Source organism: Anabrus simplex, chromosome 5 (assembly GCF_040414725.1).
Source record: "Anabrus simplex isolate iqAnaSimp1 chromosome 5, ASM4041472v1, whole genome shotgun sequence".
Taxonomy (NCBI): domain Eukaryota; kingdom Metazoa; phylum Arthropoda; class Insecta; order Orthoptera; family Tettigoniidae; genus Anabrus; species Anabrus simplex.
The window spans coordinates 117643968-117659011 of record NC_090269.1 but is presented as its reverse complement, the minus strand read 5'-3'; the positions used below and the strand labels follow the sequence as shown (position 1 = coordinate 117659011).

At 37.5% G+C, this 15044-nt stretch overlaps 1 protein-coding gene across 2 annotated transcripts in view; it reads right to left on the bottom strand.

Moving 5' to 3' along the window:
* Window positions 1-15044, bottom strand: part of Gcat (Glycine C-acetyltransferase) — a 58445-nt gene that overhangs the window by 11181 nt on the left and 32220 nt on the right. For both annotated transcript variants that reach the window (XM_067148312.2, XM_068227742.1), the window contains 2 exons: window positions 13388-13580; window positions 3805-3982 (listed from right to left, as the gene is read on the bottom strand). In XM_067148312.2, the coding sequence (XP_067004413.1) occupies window positions 3805-3982; window positions 13388-13580 (371 nt within the window). The remainder of the gene's footprint in view (window positions 1-3804; window positions 3983-13387; window positions 13581-15044) is intronic.

The following is a 15044-nucleotide window of genomic DNA, read 5'->3' as shown; positions in this document are numbered from 1 at the left end:
TTCCCACTCCTAGCCCTTTCCTATCCCATCATCGCCATAAGACCTGTCTGTGTCGGTGCGACGTAAAGCCACTAGCAAAAAAAATTTTTTTTCACATATTGGTACTAATCACAGGCAACGTAAGCCCGTGATGTTCCGCATATAGTGGTCCTAATCACAGGTACTGGAAACCCACAGTGAACCGCTCTCTGCTGCTACTAATCACAAACCTATTGTGTACCTAACATTGTGGTACTCCTTGCAAGTAAAGGAGACCCATGGCTTTCCCCGTGTGATGGTAATAATCACAAGTAGTTTCATGGTTCTAATTCAATCAACCCTTTTAGTTGCCTCTTATGATAGGCAGGGGATATCGTGGGTGTATTCTTTGTCTGCGTCCCCCACCACAGGGGGTCTGTGAAAAAAAAAGCCATCAAATTAGTTTGTAATCAATATTTCAGGTGGGGCTGATTTTACTAGTGGGATCTAAGCAGAAAATATCTCTGAAAAATCAGGTGGTTCATGTGATGCTGCAATAGAAACAGAAGTGACTGCAACTGCTAGAAACAGAAATCAACCCAAGAGAAAACCTAATGTGATCTTGGATTACAATGATTATATGGGGGAGCATTGATACAAATGACATAATGGTGCACTTTTATTTAGATGAACGTAGGACTTTGAAATTCTAGGGGGAAAAAAAGTTGCATTCATTATCATTTCGAGAATGGTTTAAATTCTTATTTGTTGTATTTAGAAAACTGTAATGGAAAGAAAATAACTAGGCTCCAGTTCTACTCCAGTATAATTGAATCTGAGTGCTGAATGGTTTGAGACCGAGCTCGATAGCTGCAGTCGCTTAAGTGCGGCCAGTATCCAGTATTCGGGAGATAGTAGGTTCGAATCCCATTGTCGGCAGCCCTGAAAATGGTTTTCCGTGGTTTCCCATTTTCACACCAGGTAAATGCTGGGGCTGTACCTTAATTAAGGCCACGGCCGCTTCCTTCCCACTCCTAGCCCTTTCCTGTCCCATCGTCGCCATAAGACCTATCTGTGTCGGTGCAACGTAAAGCAACTAGTAACAAAAAAAAAAACAAAAAAAAAATGGTTCGAGAACAGACAAAATATTATCGTAAAAATTCCTGTGTGTGGCATAAAACTAGATGGTGCATTGTATGTAGCTCTCCGAACCAGAGGAAGAGGCCATGAACAGTGTGCATCAAGTGCAATAGTGTCCTGCATAGTAAATGTGCAGCTCTTCATAAATGCCCTAAATAAAGAAAATACATTTAAAGTCAGTCCTATTTCAACACAATACTTTTTAATAGTTGCATTAGTCATTACTATTTTTGTTTTGTATAGTTCTTATTAGTGTTAGTTGTCTGTTAGTGTAAATATACAACCATACCTCTAAGTGCTTCAACAGTGGTCTAAAACTTTGGACAACAACATAATATATCTGGTGGTAAGTGTTCAGTACAACATTTTTTGGTGAGTAAAATTATCTTTTCATCTTCCTTATTCTACTAGAAACATAATTTGAATTTGTATTTTTGTTGTTTTTCATTTTTCTCATTCTTCTTCTTCTCTTTCTGCCACTTTACCGACACCTGTGGGGTTGCGAGTGCGAACTGTGTTGCACATGTGGATTTGGCCCTGTTTTACGGCCGGGTGTCCTTCCTGATGCCAACCCTATAAGAAGGGATGTAATCACTATTGCATGTTTCTGTGGTGGTTGGTAGTGTAGTGTGTTGTGTGAATATGAAGAGGAAAGTGTTGGGACAAACACAAACGCCCAGTCCCTGGGCCAGAAGAATTAATCAGAGGCAATTACAATCCCCGACCCAGCCGGGAATCAAACCTCGGACCTTTCTGAACCGAAGGCCTCAGCGCTGACCATTCAGCCAATGAGTTTGACCGTTTTTCATTTTTCTTATTCAGACGAATTTTTTTATTTAGTTTACAAGTTACTTTACATCGCACCAACAAAGATAGGTCTTATGGTGACGATGGGGTAGGAAAAGGCTAGGAGTGGGAAGGAAATGGCCGTGGCCTTAAGTAAGGTTCAGCCCCAGCATTTGCCTGGTGTGAAAATGAGAAACCATGGAAAACCATTTTCAGGGCTGCTGATAGTGGGGTTCGAACCCACTATCTCCCAAATACTGGATACTGGCCACACTTAAGTGACTGCAGCTATCGAGCTCGGTGGGAATTATTTTATAGAATTTTATTCAGAAATAAATTCTCTATCATTACGCATATGCCAGTCCCTGCAGGCCGGGTGTAGTGTGGCCTCCTCTAACTTGTAACATAATAATTCAATGTTCTCATGAGTGAATTTTATGAAAATGGCTTTTAGTGCTGGGAGTGTCTGAGGACAAGTTCGGCTTGCCAGCTGCAGGTCTTTTGAATTGACATCCGTAGGCGACCTGCGTGTCGTGATGAGGATGAAATGATGATGAAGACGACATACACCCAGCCCCCTGCCAGCAAAATTAACCAATTATGGTTAAAATTTCCGACCCTGCTGGGAATCGAACCTGGGACCCCTGTGACCTAATGCCATCACGCTAACCATTTAGCCATAGAGCCGGACTTTATGAAAATATGAAAGTATATGAACATGTAAAATAAATTTTAAAATTCTATGAACACATTTGTTTCTTCCTTCCTTGTTAATGGAATGACTAATGTAGCACCACAGTTTAAGTAACCTTTAAGGCTGCAAATACTGAATTGTAACCTCTGAGAACCTTTAACTCCCATCTACCCATCCTTACCCGCTTAAGACTTATAGTTTGTCACAATATTTTTGTACCATTAACCATTTCCTACTTGTTAAAGTGGCCAAAGTAACCTGTGTACAAGAAGAACTTCACCATTATCCCATATCTGCAGAAACTTCAACCACGATGTATTTATCTCTAAATTAGCAAATGATTTGCAATGAATTTCTCTTTGCTTTTCACATTAAGAACATGTTCAGATTTCCACTTTATTTAAATTCAGTTTCACTGTTAGTTTCATATCAGAATTTCTAAAAGAACCATCTGATTCCATGGCTAAATGGTTAGCATGTGGCCTTTGGTCACAGGGGTCCCAAGTTCGATTCCCGGTACGGTTGGGAATTTAAACTCTCATTGCTTAATTTCTCTGGCATGGGGACTGGGCGTATGTGTCATCATCATAATTTCTTCCTCATCATGATGTGCATGTCGCCTACGGGCGTCAAATCAAAAGACCTGCATCTGGCAAGCCGAACATGTCCTCAGACACTCCCAGCCTTAAAACCCATACGCCATTTAATTTCATTTTTTCTAAAAGAACCTTGAAATGCAGCCAAAGTTACCCCAGGTTATGGTAATGGCTTTCAAGCACAAAATACCTATAAATCAAACTGCTTTCCTGCACCCAAGCACTTAGAATGTAATCTTGACTACAGGCAAACTAAATATCTGATAAGTTTTATTCCTTACCACTATATTTATCAAATCAAAAGACCTGCATCTGGCAAGCCGAACATGTCCTCAGACACTCCCAGCCTTAAAACCCATACGCCATTTAATTTCATTTTTTCTAAAAGAACCTTGAAATGCAGCCAAAGTTACCCCAGGTTATGGTAATGGCTTTCAAGCACAAAATACCTATAAATCAAACTGCTTTCCTGCACCCAAGCACTTAGAATGTAATCTTGACTACAGGCAAACTAAATATCTGATAAGTTTTATTCCTTACCACTATATTTTCTATTTCTTTAAAAGTTGGTAGAATAGAGCAATTTTTAAATATGTTATGACATATTAATACATCCCAGAAACAACTTACCAAGCATTTCATCAGCAAAGATATTGGCTAATTTGGCATCTCCAAGCATCACAGGGCATATCGGGTGATCTTCTCCAGCAATCTTGAATCCTGCTTGTATCATTGATTCCCTGAATCTCTTGGTATTTGTCCGCACTCGTTCAATCAATGATGTATCTTTCATGATGATGTCTAGTGCCTGCACAAGACATAAATTACTGATAAATGCTTGTTATTTTGAATTGTAGAGAGAGAAAAGGAGTTATGGAAAGCTATGAAATATCAATAAAAGTAGGACAAGAGTAGATGCAATGGAATATGGAATATGTAAGAGAAAGAGCTACAGAAATATCTAGCTGGAAAAACTGATCATTAGGAAGAATAGAAATTAGCAGATAAATGTAAATAATAAAAATGTTCAAATATGATAGTCAAATGGATCTATGCAGCATGAATTCATTTGAAAAAACACCATTTGTAGATCACTGTACTTCCTTCTCAAACAGAAATAAACACAACTGATATTTATTATGCCATATGGTTTGAATGGTGTGTTTGGCCACTTAGTTATTTTAACATAAACCTAAAGACATGTAATAAGGAAAGACAGCTAACAAAAAATTCTATTGTAGTGAGCAAGAAGGGAAAATCGTGTGCTAATTCAAATATACCTGACATTTGGAAATAAGGTAAGACTGACAGTCATAATAATGCAAGAGACATTTTCTTACAATGCTGTCTATTTTCAGACCTACAGAGGACCCCCTGATTTTATCAAAATTCCTACCCTTTATGCTGTTGACCTGATAAGTAGCTAGTTTTCTTAGAGCATGGTATTAGGCTAGTGTTTATTTTTTTCATTACTGTTATGTACAGAGGAATATAAATGCAATCGTTACTAACTGAAACCTATGTATGAGGGTTGGAACTTTAACAGTAGTAACTATACAAAATATATACATGTTACCAAGTTTTACTGTCCTTCAGAGTAATCACCAGCATTGTGTACAACCTGTTGCCAGCAATGTGGAAGTCGTAGGAGACCGTTAGCAGCACCTATTATGTTGATAGTTCGAATGGAGCAGTCTACTGCCTGACGAATCTCTGGAACAGTTCTGAAGTGAATGCCAGGAAGTGTTAGAGAGGAACCAGACCCTTAGGAATCAAGTCAAAGTCACAAGAGCTTAAGTCCGGGAAGTATGGTGGATAGCACAGCAATTCTAAGCCCCACTGACCAAACAAATCAGCCACAGCTTGCGCTGTATGTAGCCGAGCGTTGTCGTGAAAAATGATAGGTGGGTTCAGCAGAAAGTGTTGCCGCTTCTTTCTCAAAGCTGATCCCAGGTTATGTTCCAAAAATGAACAGTAATACTGTCACCACTTCTTTCCCAAAGCTGGTCACAGATTGTGTTCCAAAAATGAACAGTAATACTGTGCATTGAGGGTCTGCTATGAAGTAACGTAATGCATTAGGATAACACCATCAGTCATACACAAGAATATCCATACCTTTCACACTGCTGGAGTTCTGACGAACTGTCTATCTTCGTGGTGACCCGTAGTGGTGCCATTCATTCGATTAGTGTTTCAGTTGTGGCTCGTACGATTTGGCCCATGTCTCATCCAGCGTAATGATACAGCGTAAGAAAGCACAGCAATGACATACTATAGATATCAATACGGAACATCATGAAATTTATTAATCAAGATATTAATGCCAACCAGGCAAGACGTAATGCGTATAAATACAGAAGCATTAGAATCAAATTAATGAATACCACCAAGAATATCGCCTTTCTAAAAGAATGCCTTGCCAATAACCTAACTCCTAAATTTCTTAAGAAGTATAACAATAAACACAGAGTTACCAATCAGACACGTAACACATTAAATAAAACTAACAAAATCTGGCTAAAAACGGAAATCAAATTTTTTTACCGTAAAAAACAATATTTGAACAATGAATTGTATCCACTACATTTGAGAGTATCCCAAGAGCTGCCATATAGTTATTGGGATCACTTTCAACGTATCACTAACGACAAAATAGAGAACTTAGCCATAAAAAAACAAAACAACCTTAATAAAAAATTAGAGTATTTAAAACAGACGCGAAGAACGGAACCCATGATTCCTAATATAAATAAGATTACCTCATCCCAACCTAATTCTGACATTGAACATAATTTCCATCCTTCGATCAAAAATCTCACGAATACAGTATTCGATGAAACAGAAACTGAAATTTTGAGGAAGGGTCCGAAACATAATTGGGGCAATACCTCAGTTTTGCAAAATATCACAACTACCACCGCGGAAACTGAACTTGCATTACAGAAAATTCCATATGACCTACGAGATGAAGTAAAACACGACATCGCAAAAAGACTACCACAGTATATTAAGAAATTACAAGAAAATAGTTCACGCAATAAAAAAATTAATATAACACAGATAAATAAACTAAACAACAAGATAAAACAAAACAATCTGGTCGTAACTAAAGCGGACAAAGGCAACACCACAGTAATCATCGACAAAAATGTATACATTCAAAAAACAAAAGAAGTTTTCAATAACGACACCTTTCGGATCATACGCAAGGACCCTACAAATATAATACAAAGAAATCTCAAGACTCTACTTAAAAACACGCACCTACTACTTACCGAAACTGAAGCACAAAATCTCATAGTTATGAACCCCCAACTACCGAATGCAAAAGCTCTTCCAAAAATACATAAGGACAACATACCCATGAGACCCATAGTAAATTACAGAGCAAGTCCTACATATAAATTATCGCAATTCATCCAAAAATTCCTCAAAAAACATTATTCATTTCAAGCCAATAAAACTATACACAATTCAGTAGACTTCTGCAACAAAACTAAAGAGCTACAACTAGAATGTTACCATTCCTTAGCGTCTTATGACATTACCAATATGTACCCCAATATCCCCACTAAAAAAACTATAGATATTATTTCATCCAACCTCAAAACTTACAGTAAACTAAGTAATTTAGAAATCGAGGAATTCATAATAATTTTAGAATTTGCCATCAATAACAACTTTTTTAAGTTCCATGACACAATTTATCAACAACTAGGCTTACCAATGGGTTCTCCCGCCTCCGGTATAATTGCTGAAATATATCTAGACCACCTCGAATACAACTCAATCAGTACAATAAACGGAATATTCTTTTGGTGCCGTTTTGTTGATGACGTATTTGCTATCATTGATAATAGACTAACCAATGACAACACTTTGTTGGACACATTAAACACCATAGACCCACATATACAGTTTACAAAAGAATCAGAAAACAACTGCAAACTGAACTATCTCGATTTGACCATTACTAGACAAGATAATCATTTATCTTTCAAAATTTATCGCAAGCCTACCCATACTATAAACACAATAGCAACAGATTCCATTCATCCTAGCTCCCATAAAAAAGCAGCATATTACAGTATGGTGTATAGAGCCTTTAACATACCGCTTTCAAAAACAGATTTTAATGAAGAGATACATTTAATCCAAGAAATAGCAAGAAAAAATGGATACAAGAAAGATACAGTCAATTCAATCATTCATAAATTCAAATCAAAACCCAAAACTAAATTGTCAAAAATAGACAAACCAAAGAAAAACTACGCAACCTTTACATTTAATAACACGCACATATACTCGTTAACCAACATTTTCAAAAAACATAACCTTGAAATAGCCTACAGGACTACACATAACAGCAACATTATCATACATAACACAAAAACTATCAACAATAACAACAAATACCTTCGTTCTGGAGTTTACCATATCCGCTGCAATAACTGCCTAACAAGCTACATAGGACGTACAGGCAGAAACTTTACTATCAGATACAACGAACATGTCAATGCCATAAAACACAACCATTTTTCGGCAATAGGACAACACATGGTTGATTACAAACATAACTTTACTAATATAGATAATGATATGATAATATTAAGCACAAACCCCAAAGGACCCTTACTCAATATTACTGAAGAACTATACATAACAGTAGACCAATATGCCAACCCTAATTATAATATTAATGAAATTACAGAAAAAACCAATATTTTATTTAATAAAATCATCCCTTTTATAAAAAACTATTATTTGAGAACAGTCAATAAACAACACCACGCGCAATCTACAGCGCAGGAGAAAGACACAACTAACTCCACCTCTACACAGTTAGCAACTCCCCTTCCCCACCCCTCCATTCCCCTCACGACAACAGACACTAATACCACAAGTTCACGATATAGTACACGCCAAGCCGCCAAGCGATACACTTCCCAATCATCTCACGATAATAGTTAGCAAGTATCATAGACCGAAAAAGAACCACCTACAACAACAGCTTTCATAACTCCAGCAGCACATTCATCTTCAATCTGTATATTCAACAAGACAATCTAAATTCATAGTGATTGGACTTTAAGCAAATAGTGGCCAATAGTGCCCCATTTGAACTTGGCATGTACACGTGAAGAACAGTACTTCATATGAAGTTTTACAAATTTGCAGGACTGCCTCTTACCTTTTAACTTATATTGAAATGTACCATTGTTTTATGTTGAATTTATTGTATTTTACACAGTATATATTTGAAGAGGTCATTCAATACAGGTTTTAATTACCTGGCATTTCATTTCTCAACGCAATCTCAAAATTCATTCTCACATTACTTAATTTGACAAAGTTTATATAAAGTACATTACTCCATTTGAAATTGACACATACGCATGAGGAAAGAACATTACTTCATATGAATTTCACAAAATGTATATGATTGTTTTATACCTTTCAACTTTTATATATTGAAGTGTGCTAACGTCTTCTTTGCATGAAATGTATTTCAAATAGTATATAATTGCAGGAGTTATTCAACAGAGGTTACAATTACCTAGATCACTATTAATTCAAACGCACTTCACTTTGTTTTTGTAATTTCATCTTTGAATTCACATTACTCATTTGACAAAGTCTAAGCCTAATAAGAAGTATCTGTATAAGCACATGCGGCTACATTTAAGCATATTTAGTCGACTAAAAACAATGCAATAAAAAAGTCCTTTTAAAGAACTATTATTAGTAAAACTCGAACGATAATGCTATATTCAATGTCAGGTGTAAACAACAAATTTTATCATGTGTTGTAATTTTTTAATTTTTTAATGTGTTAAAGATAGATATCTTTTTAATATTCTTGATACTTTAAACCTAGATGTAAGAAGCAGAATTTCACTTCTAGACATATTACCTAATGTCTATCAAACAAGACATGTTTATTTGTAAGATACAACTGTTTGATTATGTATTCTAATGTGTATGTAAATGACAGCTGAAGATGACTTGTAATAAGTCGAAACCGGTCCTGTTTTAAATAACAACATTACATTTAGTATTGATAAGGTGGATCTCTTTCTTTCTATGACATACTATAGATATCAATACGGAACATCATGAAATTTATTAATCAAGTTATTAATCAAGAAAGCCTCTTCTCCATGCTCATAGCACTCCAAGTGGTTACGAGCAGCATAGTATTGTAACCATTTATGCATTTCCGTCAGAACTCATTGTGATGCAATTTCTCTCATGCCTGGCCATTCCTTCAGAATGTGAAGCAGTCATATGCACTATTGCAATGTCATGGGCCAGCTCTTGAATCGTATGGCGTCAATCAGCGTCTAGTAATGCGGCAAGAGCGTGCACTTCTTCTTCACTGACAATAAGACGACCACCCCGACGCATGTCTGCCACATTTTGGTGTCCCTCGCTGAAGGTTTTTACCCACCGAGCCACTGTTCTATGAGACAATGCAGATTCGCCGCAAGTCTCTTGAAGACCTTGATAACACAGTCATGCTGTACATTCTCTGGCAGGTTCAATCTTTATCCAACCCCGTTGTTCCTGTTTCAAAAACATCATGACAACACTACCTTACACCACCAGCTAACACGAGGCTTTGTTCCTCTCCCCAGTTCGCATGCACGTGATGTGGGAAGGGAGAGTTCATGTGCTCTGAGATAAGGTAGGTATGTAACTAACATGTGCTATCAGCGACATTTAGGATCCATCACATGGCTTCTCTACAACAGTGTTGCACTATTAAAGATCCAACCTTCATATGTCTACCCCTTAATCCCATTTCCTAATACAGGGCCAGGGATGAGGTGAGATGGAATTAAATGACATGTTTTTATGGCTGGATGCTGTTCCTGATGCCAGCCTTAATTGAGGAGCTAATGAAGATGAAATGAATGATGGTGTATGAAATTGGGTATGGAGGTGGAAGGAATCAGCTGTAGCCTATGAATAGGAACTGTCCTGGCATTTGCCTGGGAAACCACAGAAAACGATTCTAAAGACAGCTAATGGTGAGGCTCGAACCCACTTCTCTCCCGCGGCCACTCCGCTTGGTTACTAACTGAAACCTATATCATAACTTCAAATTTAGTGCATCTATATATTTTTATTTTCCTTTAAATTATTATAGAATGTCATCTGGAGTTCTGTATGACCCCTGTATCATTTTATGTAGAATAATAAGTTGGAAAGGTGCTTGCTGTGGAATGAGGAATTTATGTAAATATTAACTAACCAAAATTAAAAAAACCTACACCTGTTTTCCAGTCAGTGACCAGGTCAGGGATGGAATGAATGAAGCCCCCATCTAGCAGCGAGGATAGGAATTGTGCCGGCTGCCAAAGCCTGTCGCACTCCTCTGGGGCAATGATTAATGAATGCCAGATGAAATGATATTGGAAAGTGTTGCTGGAATGAAAGATGACAGGGAAAACTGGAGTACCCGTAGAAAAACCAGTCCAGCCTCTGCTTTGTCTAGCACAAATCTCACATGGAATGACTGGGATTTGAACCACAGAACTCAGCGGTGAGAGGCCGATGCGCTGCCGCCTGAGCCACGGAGGAATTGTTAAAATTGCAACACTTGCATTCAGGGGAAACAAGGACACATGCTAAATCAACCCATTTGTTTTGTTCTTTCCTTACTTCTTGCTTTTTAATTTCAGAGAATTTTGTTTGAAAACCTAAGTTGCTTAATTCATTACTCTTTAAAGGTGTTTTCCTTTCTTTCTTTTTTCAAACAACCCCACCCAAAAGGGTAGTGGCCTTACAGAGGTAAATTGAAACCTCTCTCTCATAGGTAGACAGGAACCAGTTCAGATTTTTCTGAGATCTGCAAGATGGAGGAGCAAACAGAAAGTGATACCCAGTGTAGAACAATGCATTATCATCAAATTTTAGACTGTGGAAGTGGTCCAACCCCCAGGAATTTTTCAGAGTCTCAAACAAATGTTTGGAGAAATATTTCTCTCAAGAACGTGCATACTTAAAACCTTGGGCTTCCTTCCTCCAGGATAACGGAAGGCCTCTCACACTGTCAGAAAAACCATAAGGAAACTAAAGTGGGACATTCTGCACCAGAGAAGGAAGAGAATAAGCCATATTATTATCAGCTACGATCTTCAATCACCCCATCCATTATTGACCATACCAGTGGGCTTTTACAGGAGAACTGACACATCAGTGTAAAATGACTTGCATCAGTATTAAGCACTAGTATTTAGTGTTATAAATAAATCAGTGTCTGTTTTATTACTGTAATTTATTTCAGGATGACCCAATAAATGAATACACACACATATTGTTGAGCTGCTTAGCCCTGTTTAGTTCACCTGATGATATGTGAAACAGTAGCAGCACTCGTCAAGCACGCCGAGCTGAGAGACTCAAACAGTTGAGGCACTGGCCTTCTGACCCCAACTTGGCAGGTTCGATCCTGGTTCAGTCCAGTGGTATTTGAAGGTGCTCAAATACATCAGCCTAGTGTCGGTAGATTTACTGGCAAGTAAAAGAACTCCTGTGGGACTAAATTCCATCACCTTGACGTCTCCAAAAACCATGAAAGTACTTAGTATTTAGGAACCATTGTCTTAGCCAAGGGTCTCAGCAGCAATTTATGTGTGCAGTAGCACAGTGTATTAGTTATGCATACTCATAATTTAAGTTGTAAATAGTGTTTGAATAAACTAAAGCATTTTAATCCATTGTAATTTCATTTGTGAGTTGCCAGAGAGGTTTTGTTTAGAACACATATATACACACACAATTCTATTCAGCCATGAATGACCTCATTCAATAATAATTGCTGTATATTATCTACAAGTCTCTCTTCCTTATGGCACAGCAGGTGGTCCGACTCATTGGTATTACATGGGGATGGCTATAATCCTTACTTTCACTTCTCATGGTCCAGTCATCTCATACAGCAGCTGTGTGTAGAACACTGGATTTGAACACAGTGCTACTGGCTACACAACACATGATGACTGTTCCTTGGTTCAACTCCAGAGACAGTCCAGTAATTCACACAGTCACATGCAGTGAACAACTAAACAGTAATAGCTCAACAGTATTCAACAGCAGGCCAATACAACATCAAATATTAACACAGGTCCAATTACCCGCACACTCAAATTATAACTGTTTCAATCACTGACTCACGGTGGTCCTCAATCCACAAAAGTGCACACACACAGTACTCAGTCTTCTGTCTTGCACATCATCTGCAGTCCAGCTACTCGCTTGACACTCCGACACAATAACAACACCTCCTCGTTCAGACCTCGGTGGGACACTAGCGACAGCCAACACCTCTGTCACCCTCAGCCCAACCACCGAACCCCAAAACACTGAGTCTCACACTGGATCAAACAGAATCAAAACAGCAACCCACAGAATGGACACTCAACATCATCCAAGAAAAATGAAGTGCAAGCAAACAATTTCAGCTCGCAAACTCATGTGCACTGTGTTTTGTGATAGGCAGGGTGTGTTGCTTGTGGATTTTTTGCACCTGGGTGATATAATAAATGGCAAGACTTACTGGGAGATCTTACATAAACTCTGTCATGCAATCCAAAACAAACGGCATGACATGCTCACAAGGGGGCTTCTTTTCCCTCATGACAAGGCGCGACCTCACACGGATAATTGAACCCAAGACCTCATGGCTTCATTTGGTTGGGAACAATTTGATCATCCTTCATACAGTCCTGACCTAGTGCCTAGTGTCTACCACTTTTCTCCACTTGAAAAAGCATTTAGGAGGTCAGCACCACGACGATGATGACCCAAAAAGGACTGTGCTGCAGTGGCTGTCACATCAGGCAGCAGATTTCTATGAGGATGGAATTTAGAAGCTGGTTTCACAATATGAAAAATGCTTTAATATGCTTGGAACTTATTTTGAGAAGTAGTTTAAGGTACCTACAGGATTACATTAAAGAAAGTTGTTAAACCAATTGCATTCCTTTTTTTCTATGTCAAAATGGTACTTACATAAAAAACATGCCTCGTATATAATTATATAAATCTCAATTTAATTATTCAAACTTTTTACCAAAACGTACTGTTCCATTTCCAAATTTTTACATTGAGATAACTTTTTAGCATGAAGTACCATAGTAGTTATAATATTTTAAAAGTCATTTTCATCAAGTTAATGCACTTGGTCTCAGTAAATACTTACTTTAAGTCCAGCACCAACAACTGGAGGTGGTAAAGAGTTTGAAAACAGATACGGTCTTCCTCGCTGTCTTAACAGGGAGACAACCTCTCTTGGTCCTACGGTGTATCCTCCTGATGCTCCTCCAACAGCTTTACCAAGAGTTGAATTAATGATATCTACAGATCCAATCATTCCATAGAATTCTTCAGTACCTCTGAAACAATGTTCTCTTAAGAAGTAGACTTTCACAACTACTTGACAATAATATATTTGGGATATTAGTTGCTATTTTAATTGTATGAGCTGATGCATTTCGAAGAAACCATCTTCGGTGAATTTCTCTTAAATTCAATAGAGTGATTTCTGTTTTTCTGTCCATTACACACTTCTAACTGGTACAAAGTATATTTTGTCTTTTAGGCAACCTCTAAATTGGGGAAGTGTTACTTTGTAATATATATAAAACAAACAATAAATCTGATCAATAGATTTAGCCATTTCATGAAAACTAGACTTGAGTCTACCAAAATCGAAATGCATCAGCTTGGATAATTAAAACAAAATATATTACTATCAAAAAATACCCATAAGAACTGAGATTACTCCTTATATATTGTTCTCAAGTACAGCCAGGAATATATACAGTAGTAAACTTGAGGCTTGTGGAATGAATGCTCTGCAAGAAACATGTCAAGGCATGTGATCTGATTGGTTAGAAGTCATGCTTCTCATTGTCTAGTTCTTAAGAATAAGGGTCTGGAAAACATTGTGTTACCTGGGGCATGGCATAAGCTAAGTATTCCAACAACCTAGAGCACACACTTGCACGTTCAGTGATTTAACCTGATTTCCTTTTCTAGCACACATTACAAACAGTTGTGCACATAACACTTGCACATGCTTTCCAATGTGATCATTTTTTTTTTTTCTTTTCTTTTTACTATGGTCTGAAGAATCTTAAGATTTTGACTTGACTGGACAAATTATATCATTCTGTGTCAATAACATCTTTTATTTCAACTTTTACATGATAACTCACTCTTTATGTGTGTTATAAGGTGCATTTGACTGACTGGTAAGTAAGATCATATGGTGAGGTACGAGGATGTTACGATCTATGGAGAAGAAAGTAGGATCATCAAGATTATTCATATGGTTCAAATATGTTATGAAAGTGAATAGCACAAGAATACCACCTACATACAAGCAGAAGACAACAGACCATTAGGAAGACCCAGAAAGAAAAAGTTGGACAAACTGAGAAGATGTGGAAAAGAAAGGAGTGAACTGTGGTGGTGGTGGGGTCTATGCTAGAAAAAGTGCTAATTCTTGGAAGACAACTCCAATGGAGGGTCATCTGACACTGTCCTAACCAATTTGCTGGTAGGGTTACATGATGATGATGATGATTAGGTATGATAATGAATACTCTCACAAACTGACATGGTTAAATCAATAATAATAATAATAATAATAATAATAATAATAATAATAATAATAATAATAATAATAATATCATCATCATCTTGGGCAACAGATGGGTTGGTGGGCAGGTTCGATTAAGGTTCAACAAAGAAGCATACAGCAAGATGGAACCAATAATAACAGCAATTAAAAAGAGAAGACTACTGTTCTACGGGCACATCTTCTGTATGAATAACGAGCAGCTAATGAAGAG